Raw genomic sequence first — 13,187 nt, forward strand, 5'->3', positions numbered from 1 at the left:
GTGGAATCTTTAACTAATTCCAACATAAGTTGTTTTTCTTCCTTAGTCAAATTGGAATAATCAGCCTTTCTATTATACCTGTACCTTTTTCTTATTTCCTTTTCACAACTCTTCTCGAAAAGTTCCACAATTTTGTTCAAAGGTGGATTAAAAGTACTTCGTTTTTTACATTTACTTTTGTGCTGATCCCCATATTGATGCCATGACCAAACCAAATCTTTAGGTTTAATTTTCTTGTAGATTTCTTTAAATCTATAAGAGACTCCACCAAGTTCCCGTTTCTACATGGGACAAATGCGAAACCCTTTGCTAAAAAATCGGCATGCTTTATGTTAATGTTCATTTTAGAATAATTATAAATTTTAAAGTCCCCTTTACTGTTGGTCACTATGTCAGGGCCTTCCATACTAGAATAACCATAACCATATTACTTTTATTATTATTTTTAGACTTACTAACTCCAGCGTTCAAGCCTGGTTCATTCATACCAGTTTTAAAAGTACCTTTAAAATGTCCAGCCTTCTCCGTTAATGCACCCAAATTAATGTTTGTCACCTGCTTTGTGCTGTCCCTCATTTGAACGCTCTGCTCAACAGTTCCACCATCACAGCTCCGGAGATTCAAAAAGTAATTAACAATTGGCAGCACCGGATATTTGCCATGGTTTAAAAGTTTTTTGTCCTTGGTCCCTTCGGTCTCGCCCCCTGTGCCGATTGTTTTTGCTGACCTCTCACAGCATACGAAAAAGAGGAGGAAGCAGCATTTGAAACATTTCCCTTATCCCTTAGGCAATCTGAATGCCTCACTTCCATCTTCGGTGTTGACCGTTGAACCCGTACGTTGCAATCCCCCTCCCTGACAGTTGTAGTCATCCTTCGTCACTTCCCCTCCATTGCTGGCATCCAAACTCCGCCCTTGCTGATCACATCCCCCCGAAAAGGGATACACACGATCCTGTTGGTATTCTTCGATGTCTCGTTTTAACTTATTTTCTTTCCGAACATAGATAGCATTGCAAATGGAATTGATTTGAATGTGAATGTTTTGATACACAGCAAGATTTTTGCTATTACCGTACTCACTGTCAGCTTTAATGGACTGGTCTAACTCATCCAATTCTTTTGCAATTTTGTCCATTCTAATTCTGTTGTATTTGATCATTAATGCCATAAGATCCAGTCCCGCCCTATCAAACAATAAATGCACATAATTTAAAAAGTCTTTATTACACTTTACCCCATTTGGATATCTCCACATTCTTAATCCACGGGGTACCTGCTTTATTTCAATGATTTTGCTTACATAGGCATTTTCCAGCTGCAGTTTTTTAAACACTAATAAATCTTTTTCAAATTGCTTTAACTTTTTACTTAAAGTGCACTGTTGCTCAGAGGCAACATGTTCACCATTACCACTAAATGAAAATTGGTTTTCTTTCCATTGATTTACAAGCCCATTTGAAACCATAATCAGTCCTTGAGCTCCCATAGGGATATTTTGCAAAGATTCATCACTTTTTTTTTTTTTTTCCAATAAATCTTTTATTTTATTTTCAATAAAATGAAACAATGCATACAGCCAATGTAGTAATGAACATTAAAATGAGGCGTTGAATAATAACAGAATATAATACATAATCAAACAGTTTAAATATAGATATAAGTGAGAAAGAGTGTAAAACATAAGAAAAGCATTGTCATTAATAAAACCAAACAAACTTTTATATACAATATTTACAACATGATGTAATGTAATGTACTGTGCTGCACTTCCACTACATAATTATCATTGGATCTCCATAAGTTAACAAAGACAAGGGTAAATGATGTTTTGAATGTACCCCTGAGAAATTATTCACTAAGAACTAAATCTAAAAGTTTCTTCCATAGTTTACTAAAATAGGCTCTTTTTTTTGGACCTTTTATAATGAATTTATGTGCAGAAATATGTTTATGAGCCATTTCTTTGAATTTTCCCCAACTAAGTTTGGTACGATCTAACCAATTGCTAGTGATGTATAGTTTAACAAGTGAACAAAGTATAATTAGAATGTGCAGTTGCATTTTTGAAACTTTGGATGTAGGAATGTGAAGAATAGCTGTTTCCCACGAGAGTGTGGAGGTGTAGTAACCCATTTTTCCAGGCGCATTTCAGAGAGCACCAGAGTTTGTAAGAATGCTTGCAATACCACATAATGTGAAGCAAGTCCGCTGGACATGAACAACAGGTGCACGAGGGTGGAGTGTTGGCATTAAATTTATTAAGAGTTACAGGAGTGTAATAAGCATTGTTGTTGAGCATCATTTGTGTATATAGGAGTTTTTTGAAAAGAGAGAGCTCTAGAGTAGATTTTATAGCTGATAATTTTGATCTTCTGTAATGGAAGGTCCGATGGTATTCCAGTAGTTGGAGAAAAGACAGTTTGAATCGTAGATCATGTTAGTCAATAGCTTGTAAGAGGATGATATTGTTTTTTTAATGCTTGAGATTGCTGAGATGACTTCAATTAGTTTGTTTAGTTCCTGAGTATTGGGAGAGACGTTAAAATGTTGTGCCATAATAATTTCTCTTAGTTGTCTAAGAATAACTGTGTATTTTTTATTAGTACCCAAGATTAACCGTAACTCGGGTAGAGTTTTAGATCTATGTTTGAGAATATCCCATACCTTGAGATCTTTGATGAGTGGGAATTTAGTAAGGTCAATCATTAGATTGTTAATTTTAAGATTTGGGTTCTGATGCAACGGTTGTAGAAGGGATAGAGAATTTACCAGATTAATATCTTTAATAAGATTTTGGAAAAGCTTGATTTTATGTTTCAAAGATTGAGCTAGATTACAGTTGTTCAAAGAGGTAATAGATAGAAAGGGAATAGCCTGAGGGTTAATTTTGTTGGATATAACATGTTGATACCACATTTTAACCCAGGCTGGATAATGCATTTGTGTTTTGATGTTGAAATTTGAGATAGACCAAACTCTAATTGAGCAAATAATTTTATAGTATAAATGGAAGTTTGGTAGACTTAGCCCCCCTTTTTCCTTAGGATAGGTTAATTTAAGGTAAGCAATTCTCACTGATTTAGGGAACCAAATGAAACCAGCTATTTCTTTGTTGATTTTGGAGAAAAAGTTATTATAGACTAATACATCCAAAGCATTAAGTTGAAATAGAAGTCTAGGTAAGATATTCATTTTCACAATAGCTGCTTTGGACAGGAAAGCTAAATTCATATGTTTCCATCTTTGTAGATCTTGTTGTATGTTAGACCATGTTTGTAATAAATTATTTTGAAGAATAGAGGCTTGATTATGTTCAAAATAGATACCTAAATATTTAAGGCTATATGTTATTCGGAAGGAGGATTCAGGGAAATAAAAGGATTTATGGAAGTTAGGGTTTATAGGAAATATATGAGATTTTTTATTATTTATTTGATAATCTGATGCGAAAGAGAATTTCTCTATGGCATCAAAAATTTTTGGTAGGTCTGTATTGGGAGACTGAAAATATAAATTAAGATCGTCAGCAAACGCTGATAGTGCAATCTGCGTGTTTAGTATTTTAGGTATATTGTGATAGGTATTCTGAGTAATATAAAGAAAGAAAGGCTCAATAAAAATATTAAAAAGAAAAGGAGAGAGTGGGCACCCTTGCCTTGTTCCATTAGTGATCAGAATTGGCTTCGATCTCTGTTTGTTGATGTAAAGGTAGGTTTGGGAATTTGTATAAAGTGTTCTGATCATATCCAAAAAATAATTAGGCACACCAAAATGGGACAATGAGGCAAACAGAAACTCCCAGTTAACTCTGTCGAAAGCTTTGGAGGCATCTAAAGTTAAGGCGATATTGGATTTCTTCCTTTTTGGTAAATTGTATAAGGGAATCAAGGGTTAATGTATTATCCCACGGTGCCTATTGCTCATAAAACCAGCTTGATCAGGGAGATTAAAGACGGAGAACTTTTTCAATCTACATGCTAATATGGCAGCGAATATCTTAATGTCGACATTTATTAACGAGATTGGTCTGTAGTTGTGAGGATCTGCTTTATCTTGTTTATTTTTTAATATTAAAATAGTTTTCGAGTTATTCCAGTGTATATCAGTAATACCTTCTTTAATAATATAGTTAAAGACTTTCAATAGTATGGAGGAGGTATTTGTGTAGAAAACTTTGAAGAAGTTAGTAGTAAAGCCGTCAGGGCCCGGGCTTTGCCTAATTTTAAATTTTTATGATGGCCTGGACTTCTTGAATGTCGAACGGGCAGATAGGAGGGAGACTTGGTTAGTATTAAGAGAGGGGAACTTAATTGAATTAAGAAAAGACTCCATCCGAGGTTTTTGATTATCACTTTTATGTCCGCTATAGATTTCTGAAAAGAGTTCAAAGAACAGGTGTATTATTTCAGAATCTGATTTGTATAATTTCCTTGGTGATGAAGGGTGGAAATTCTAGGAGCACTATTATTATTTTTAGTATTCTTGCTAAGGTTCTTGAGGGCATTTGTGCCCATTCAGAATATGTTGCAATGAATTTCTGTTCCTGAAAGGAATAGTTCTGTGAATAAAGTTCATATAAATCTTTGCGTCGCATTAATCAGTCCTATAGTTTGTGGGTCAGGGATAATCTCTGACTTTTTCCAGAGAAGAAAGTTTCAAGGATAAAGTATTTTCCTTTTTCATGTTTAGCTTTTAAGAAAGGAAGCTTGGCTAATGAGAAAGCCCCTCATTTCAGCCTTGCATGCCGCCCATTGTATGTCCGGGGATTTGGGACTCTGTGATATTCAAATCAAGATCTATTAACATGTTGTTAATTTTTTAATTATATCTTTATTATTTAGTAAATTATTGTTAAGTGTCCAGTTGGCAAAAGTAAAATCAGGCGGAGTGAACCTAATTATGAGAGAGATTTTGGCATGGTCAGAGAAGCATCTAGGCTCAATATTGAAAGTATTTTTAAATTTGGATAGGAGGTCTGAAATTAAGAAAAGTCAAGGCGTGACCATGATTTGTGACAATTGGAATAAAAGGTATAAAGATTTTCCTTAGTCGAGATATTACTAAATTTAATCGTGTCTATAAGATTAAAATCAGATATAAGCTCCTCTAACGCTATGGAAGCTTGAAGATTGTAAGAGGATGATTTGCTTGTGCGATCTAGACTGGGGTCTATAACCGCATTCCAGTCCCCACCTACAATAAATAAGTGATTTGGAAATGAGTTCAGTATTTTATAAATTTCTAAAATAAAAGTCTGTTGTTGTGAACAAGGACCATACAGATTTAAAAACATAACTGGTTTGTCGGAGTTAGGTAGGGTAGATGTAAAGTAACACCATCTGCCGCTTGTGTCAGATTTATATTCATTAATAATTTCCTGGAATTGTTTCTTAATTATGATGGCCACACCTTTCGAATTTGTGCTGTCACCTGCGCTTATTATAGACCTAATCCATTTTCTATTTTTTACTTTTTCCCACTCAGAATTAGATAGGTGTGTTTCCTGTAGAAAACAAACGGTAGCATGAGATTTAAAGACAAGGTGTAGTAGTAATTTTCTTTTTGCAAAGTTTTGTAAGCCATTTATATTCCAAGAATCAATGGACCAACTCATGGGCGTTAAAACCAAAATAGGTATAGGCACATAATATATTTAGTGTAATTAAGATAATGTGTGGGAACATTACTTTTGTGTTGGAATAGTCTACCCTTGTTTTGTTAGATAAAAGACGGAGAGTGAAGAACCAATTCTGCTCTTTAAAAGCAACACAGTAAAATGTAATGGAAGATGCAGCATGATACTTCTTCTGAACTAACCCGGTGCCTACCCACCAACCCCTTAAGCGAAGAAGCATATAAACAAACCAAAAACAACATTAACAATTCTATACATATATACAAAGAAAATCTCATCCAAAAGATTATCAGACCAGAACTCACTTCGGTGCACATAGAGTCTCCACTTGTAAAGAGTACACCAATTTTTGTGTAGAGTAAGCTTGACCTAAGGTATATAAATATAAATCTGTAAGCCTGGAATGTTAAAACTCTGTGTATACAACTAAGAATCTCTAGGAATACTGTACATAACATATTTGTTACTAGAATTGGCATTTCTTGTGAGAATGTAATCACAACTGTAATACAGTCAGGTTGGTATAACATTAAAATAACATTTTTATAAAATTATCTAACAGTATAATGTGTTACTAGTGATGAAACCCAACTAAGAGAGGTTGTGACTGTTTAGTTAATGAGCTGCATATTATAAATACTTATAAAGCATGTTAACCAAGATAAGGTTACAATGAACATAATCCAATAATAACAGAACTATTTATAACCTAAGAGACTAGTTATATATGTGTAACCCACCCTTCAACTATATTAACCTTTTGCTAAATTTTTACAATTCAAGTTAATATTTAAATGCTTTTAAAACTCTAATTGTAACTATCCTTAATCTAATAGAATGAACCTATAAAATACTTGTAGCAAACTACTCTCAGACTAAGTAATCTAAATGTACCCTTGAGTATTTTAAACATCGCCTGTCTTAATACCATTTATGTGTTAATGTTTATTAATGTTTATAAAATCTAATATCTATAACTGTTACAGTAAAACTATTACAATAATACTCCAAAACACTAAAGGAATTTATGAAAAAATCTCCCACCCCAGTGTCCTTTGTATTATGCATCCAAACATATGTTATTACAGAAAAAGAAAAAAAAAAAAAAAACGAAGAAAAACTAAGCATTAATATGCTGAAAAAATCATTTAGTTGGTTAAAGTGCAGTGATCAGCTGCACTACCTACAAAAAGTCAGTTTCTGACTTCCACTATATGAGCGTTTAGCAGTTTGGTGTTTATTTGTTATAGTGTGTGCTTATGTCTTTAAACTGCACCATTTTGTAAATACTGGGGCAAGGGACTCTGCATGCTTAAAAAAAAAAAAAAAAAAAACTTCAGTAACTCTAATAGCTAGAGCTGATCGCTACACAAACGCCAAATAAATGAACTATGTAAAACAAAAAACAGTGGCTTGGTAGCAAGCAGTACTTGAGATCCCATAGTTAAATACAGAAAGCATGTTTTCAGCAATATGGATAACAGGGTAATTGCCTAGCATGGCCTCTTACTTACATTAACACAGCAAGAAAGAAGAAAAACAGAGTAGACGACATAGACAAAAGTAAATATTCATAGTGCAAGCTGGATGATCTGCGTACCCAGAAAGACTCAACCACAGTAGATATAATCTATTGCAGCAGGTACTTTAAAAGCATCACCTGGCAGTTTACATTCCCAGGGACCTAAAAAAGGGAAAATATAAAATTTACATGCATTAGAGATGTGCTTGGTTTGCCTTTTCCCTTTTGTGATATAATACCCGTTATTGTCTGTTTGATGCATTTTTTTATAATACTCATCTTACAGTTCGTCTCCTCTTTCTGCAAGCAACTGCCTTGGCTTTATTTTTGCTGTTTCTGGCTATCACACACGGTTCATCTTTAATCCCTGCCTGGTTGACACCACCATTGCTCAAAGATACCTTAAACATCAAAAAACAGTATGCAGAGTCTTTTGATTTCTTTTTTTATACATAAAGCGCTGCAGGCGCGATCGATGGGGGAATGGGTTCACTGGCGCACAGCTTGTAGAGTCACAGCAAAGGATATCCCGCTGGGAACCTCACAATGAAGTAGCGTTCCTTGTTGACACGTGGATCTATCTCTAAACGGAGATAAGGCTGTTTTAAGTACCTTAAACAGTCCTGGACTTGCTAAAAACTTTTTAAAACGCTGGAAAGCAAGTGACTGAATAGCTGAAGCCTCCGGTGAGTAAATTCAAGTTGAGAAAAGTACAACTGTAGAAACGATCGTGCTGGAGTTATGTGAGTTCATGTTTGTACAGGAATCTTGCTGAAAACTTTTTGAAATGTCTCTCTTGCTTCAATTAGGGATGATATAGAGTATTTAGTATCGCTTTTGGTAGAAAATCAGTGTGCTTGGATAACGATTTGAAACCTAATGTTTCTTTTGATGAGGTCAGAGCAGAACGGGCTAATTTCTGTCTGTTTTCTTTAATGGAGACAGGTAAATCTTGTGTGAAGTTTATTTTATGCTTGTTCCACATAAAGTTTCTATTCTTTTTTGCTGCATAGAGGATCTGTTGAGTGGTTTGAAAGTTAAGTAATCTTGTGTAAACTTGGCGAGGAGCTGTAGTATCTTGTCTTTTATGCAATGCACGGTGAGCTCTCTCAATTATAATAGTGTTACTGCCATCTTCTGAATGTAAAAGTGATTCAAATATTTGTTTTGTTATAGTAAGCAGGCCTTGGCTGTCATAGGTTTCAGGGAGACCTCTTATTAAAATATTATTGCGCCTGCTCCTAGCTTCAAGATCTGTAAGTTTTGACTGTAAATCTGACAAGGAGGCTGTTTTGGCACGTAATTCTTCTGAAATAGACTGTATTTGGAACTCATTAGATTGTGTTTTTGTTCAAGTGTGTCAACTCTGTCCACTATCTGATTAATAGATTTTCCTATAGTTGAGAGTTGTTCCGAGAAGCTTTGTATAGCTGTGTGAATGGGCTGAAGGGCCTGTTTAAGTTCTTCCATGTGAAAGCCGGATCTTCCTTGTTACTAGTGTCACTTTTGGAGGATTCAGTATTTTGTTTATTTGTTCTCTGCCTTTTTGAAAGAGCCTCCTTTTCAGGAGAGAAAATTGCTGATGCTTTAGCTTTGATTGTTTGAGTATCCATAATAATAGAGTCATTTGTTGTTTTAATCTGCCTAGCCATGAGGAGCCAGAGTTATTGCAGACAGCAGTAGGCCTTCCTGAATCACTTTGAGAAGATAAAAAGAAAGATGAAAAAAAAAACCACTGTGAGAGAGCCAGAGAGGGTGAAGATCTGTCATGCGTTTTTCCACTTCCAAAGTAATGCAAGTTCCACATAGATGAAGTAGAAGCAGCTCTTTTTGAAGTAAGTATTACTTAAGAAAGAATTTTGAGGTGAGGAGCTCTGTGCTTAAGCTGTTTCCTAGTCGACCACCATTTTTGAGATTCATCACTTTTACCATGTCCACAACTCTGAATCCCCTCCATTTCAGGGTGCCTTCTCAATTGTGAATCCATGAGACTTGGGGTTGGTTGGGTTAAAGGGATGCCCAAGCTCCCATAAGAAACACCACCAGCTGGTCTATCCATCAGACTTTTGATTTGAGTTGTATGCTCTCCCAACTGGTCATTAATATGTTGCAATAATTTAAAAATGTCCTGGTTGGAAATATGCTCGTCCATCCTCCTGCAAAAAGCCAAACCACTACTAGAGCACAGCAAACCACAGAACAAAAAACAGAAGAATGTGAACACTCCAACGGACACCAAAGTTTACTCCAAAACAGTTAAGCGCTTTCCTCTCCACTAAAGAGACTTCCTCAGAACACAAAATTAGCCTCACCCAACCAAGTTAAATACCCCCAGGGGAGAGTGTGATACCCCTTTGAGGATGCTTCAAGGCCATTAGGGCACTGAAAATACCCTGAGTAAAATTCTGCCATTCACGCTGGGGATTTTTAGCAACAGGAGTAATGTGTTTAGTTTTCTGCTTTTTCTCCACCCTAAAGACCCTTAGAGGTTAATAACCTTGGCAGGACTTAGTAAGTGTAGCAGAGATCTCTTCCCTCACTAAAATCTGAGGAACTCCCCTCGGACCCTTTGAATTAATTAGCCAAAGTTCCCCCTCAACACCTGGAACAGGCATATGAAAAGCCACCAAAGACGTGCGAGAATTCGGATCCATGCCAGCCTCTGACTGGGTCTCAACAGAGAAATCTCAGGTAAACACTGGACGGACTTCAGGGCTTTCATAGCTGCTAGACAGACATCTGGGAAGGCTGGACAGCAACTGGATCAGGCATAGTCTTTTTGGCCTTCTTCTTGGCAGAATGCTAGCCCTCAGGATGGGAGGATTCTGCCACAGCACCCTTAACCAACAGTTTAATTTGTTGGTTCTCGAGGTATATAGAGAAGGAGGATAAATGACTCCATAGGGTCATGGGGACAAATGCATGACAGATAGAGCACTATGTATGGCTTTGGGAAGCACCTAAGCAAAAGAAGACAAGTTGTGACAGTCTTTATGGGGAATCTGCCTCTCACGCTGATATTTTCTCTTCTTGGTTGACATGAACAAAAATACAATACAAAAATGGAAAAAGAAGAGAAGAAACCTCAACAGGGAACTTATCTTAAAACAGCTTGGTAACCTGCACAGCAGAAGGGCATTCAGACTGACATTTGATAAAGGTGTTCACACTGGCGGCAAAGATGCTCCAAGTGTTTGCGTCCCTATGTCACCTTTTTGCACTACTCTTACATGGGGAGTATACGTGTGATGTATGGTGACTAAGATCTAAAGCAGGGGTGCACAACATCGGCCCTGGGGCCAAATCTGGCCCGCGACGCAATACCATCCGGCCCCCAGAGAATAACCAAAAATGTTTTTAAAAAAAGTGAAAAAAATGCTATGCCTTACTCCAGTCACGCAACCTTTCCAGCACGTACTTACTTATCTAATTGACTGCAGTTGCGCACACCTCTAATTTTAGCTGCTGAAGTAACTATTCTTTGTTGTTTATAACTTGCAATCTGTCAACAGTAGTAACTTTCTGCAAGAGTTTGTAATAAGTCATGGCTGCAAGCCAGAATAAAGTTACATGCAAAGTTGATGTAGAAAACAGGCAATTTCATGACTGCTGTCTTAAGTAAAAATGGCAGTCACCTTTACCTATTGTTAACTCGTAATGACTTACTATGTTTTGAGGTGGCCCAAAGATGCATTAAGAATTTGTATAGTGGCCCTCCCCACAAAAAGGTTGTGCACCAGTGATCTAAAGGCTTTGGTACACTGGCTGGATGTTGGGCTATCCTTGGCAGGAAATCCCTTACGTAAAGAACACTACAACAGTGATATGGAAGGGCACCTGGAAATCAGATCTTTAAAAAAAGGGAAGTAGAAAATTACACAGAAATAATTGGAATTTGTGGGAATACATGCAGAGTAAGTCAGGAAGAGAAAGAAAACATTTATGTAATGTATAATGCATGAATATGGCAAATGCTAATATTGTTTGTATTCTTCTCTATTAATATATGCGTGCTTATGTCATAAGTGATAATTCAATAAAAGTGTTTAAAAAGAAAAAAAAATTGTCTGCATAGCAAGGAGGGGGCTGGCGATCAAAGCGGAGACAAAGTGTGAAAAAAAAAAAATAATGTTCTTCAGTTACTCCTTTATAGAGACAGGTCTTTCAAGGGGGCTTCCCCAGTTATAAATGAATAAAATGAAAAATAAAATTCAAATACGATACTGTTGTTAAAAATTCTAATAAAGTATCAGGGTAACACAAAGGCACATGCTAAAAAACTTGGTCAGTCTATCAGAAAGCAAAATTCGCTGTTACACAACAGTTACAAGAATGTGTTCTTTTCCTGTTACAGAGACACACAGGAAACAGCAGAACGGAGAAATCAAAAGCAAGTGGGGTCACTGCTTAAGATGTGTCTTTTTTCTTGGTATGTTACAAGTTAATCTTAAGTCTAGCAGTAACAGTTTAAGCATCATTAACATTTTGTTTTTAGTCACATTATGACAGAACTGTCAAAATGACAAAATGTCTCTCTTTGCTGTGAGAATATGGGCATGTTTTACACATCATTAGGGATCCATGTACAAAACACCAGCTGTGGTACAGACTGTATAATCATGCATTAATACTACTTGCATTCAACCACTTCTATAGCGCTATAAAGACTAGTTTAGAGACTTCCACTTCTGTGAAGCTGTATCCTATCATACCTTCTGATCTGAGAAAGGATTCAGAAAAAAATGGACCACCATATATTTTATGTTTAAATATACTGTGTAAATCTTGTGTGCTGTCCAGCCCTCCAATAAAATAAAATATTTGTCATTTCATAAGCATAATGAGCCTCTCCAAGAACTGACTTTTTAAGAATTTTAATGTACTTCTCAGGAGAATTAAGACATTTGGTCAGTGGTCTTATGGATTATTATGCACCCTGGAGTATGCACTAAAATGGTGCACTATACCTTTTGCCCTGTGAGTGCCTGCATAATCATTTAAAATGATCTACAGGGTCAGACTGCAGAAAAGCTAAAAGTACACGAAGTAAAACAGATCCTGTTTTAACAAAACAGGAAAAGTCCAGACTTAACTCAGTAAAAACTAGATTTTCAACATAAATGCTCTGTGAAAAGTCAGTCAGTCAGAGGTCACAGTAAAAATAGTACAAGTGACTAGTACATACACACAAATACAGTTTTGAACTCTGTAGTACGCAACTGTACAAAGTACAGCTACAAGCAAATTATTTAATTATTTGAGTACCTTTGAAGCTTAATGCATTGATTTGTTAACCAAATAAGTGAATGAGCACTTCTGAAACTGTTTTCAGATATAAATCAGCATGTTACTTGGAGGTGGGAAGAAAACTCTCATGTAAACACAGAAATGGCATGCAAATTCTACACAGACAGAACCCAGAGGTCAGGAGTGATGCAATGAGGTTCACTCCCCCCAAGGAGATTCCACTTTGCTGGATCACATACAAGCAGACAAGAGAGGACAAACATTAACAGTATATAGCCTAAGGTCAGTGAAGGCAGAATGCAAAGAAAGCAATTACATAAGTCAGCCTTATTTTTAGTAACTGAAATCATAAATGCATTTAAACTGCAATGCACATCAATAAATGAACACACCTCGAGAAGTTCTGAAACCACAGGTAGTACTTCGGGGTTACAGATATCAATTGAATCATCTCGGTAAGTCTTCTTCTTGTACTGAATGTTCCCCAAGTGTAGAATTGCAGACAGAAGAGAGAAAATCCTAAGGAATACACAAAAAGTAAGTCATTCACTGCATTAAAATTAAAACAGAATCATTTATTTTTATAAAAAGAGATGCTCCAGTACTTACTTGAACAAAACTTCACTTCTGTACCCCAACACACACACTTCCACACTACAAGTACAAATGCCTACAGTGACACTTAAGCAATCTATAAATTATACAAAGGGCAAGCTTCCACCCTACACAGAGATGACAGTAGCGTTTGCAAACAACCTCTCAACACAAATAATGATTCGTA

At 36.1% G+C, this 13,187-nt stretch overlaps 1 protein-coding gene across 4 annotated transcripts in view; it reads right to left on the reverse strand.

Moving 5' to 3' along the window:
* Positions 1-13,187, reverse strand: part of MYO9A (myosin IXA) — a 2,281,069-nt gene that overhangs the window by 1,464,575 nt on the left and 803,307 nt on the right. For all 4 annotated transcript variants that reach the window (XM_044077496.1, XM_044077494.1, XM_044077495.1 and 1 more), the window contains exon 7: positions 12,799-12,925. In XM_044077496.1, the coding sequence (XP_043933431.1) occupies positions 12,799-12,925 (127 nt within the window). The remainder of the gene's footprint in view (positions 1-12,798; positions 12,926-13,187) is intronic.

Source organism: Protopterus annectens, chromosome 7.part0 (genome assembly GCF_019279795.1).
Source record: "Protopterus annectens isolate FY-2018-M chromosome 7.part0, PAN1.0, whole genome shotgun sequence".
NCBI lineage: Eukaryota > Metazoa > Chordata > Ceratodontiformes > Protopteridae > Protopterus > Protopterus annectens.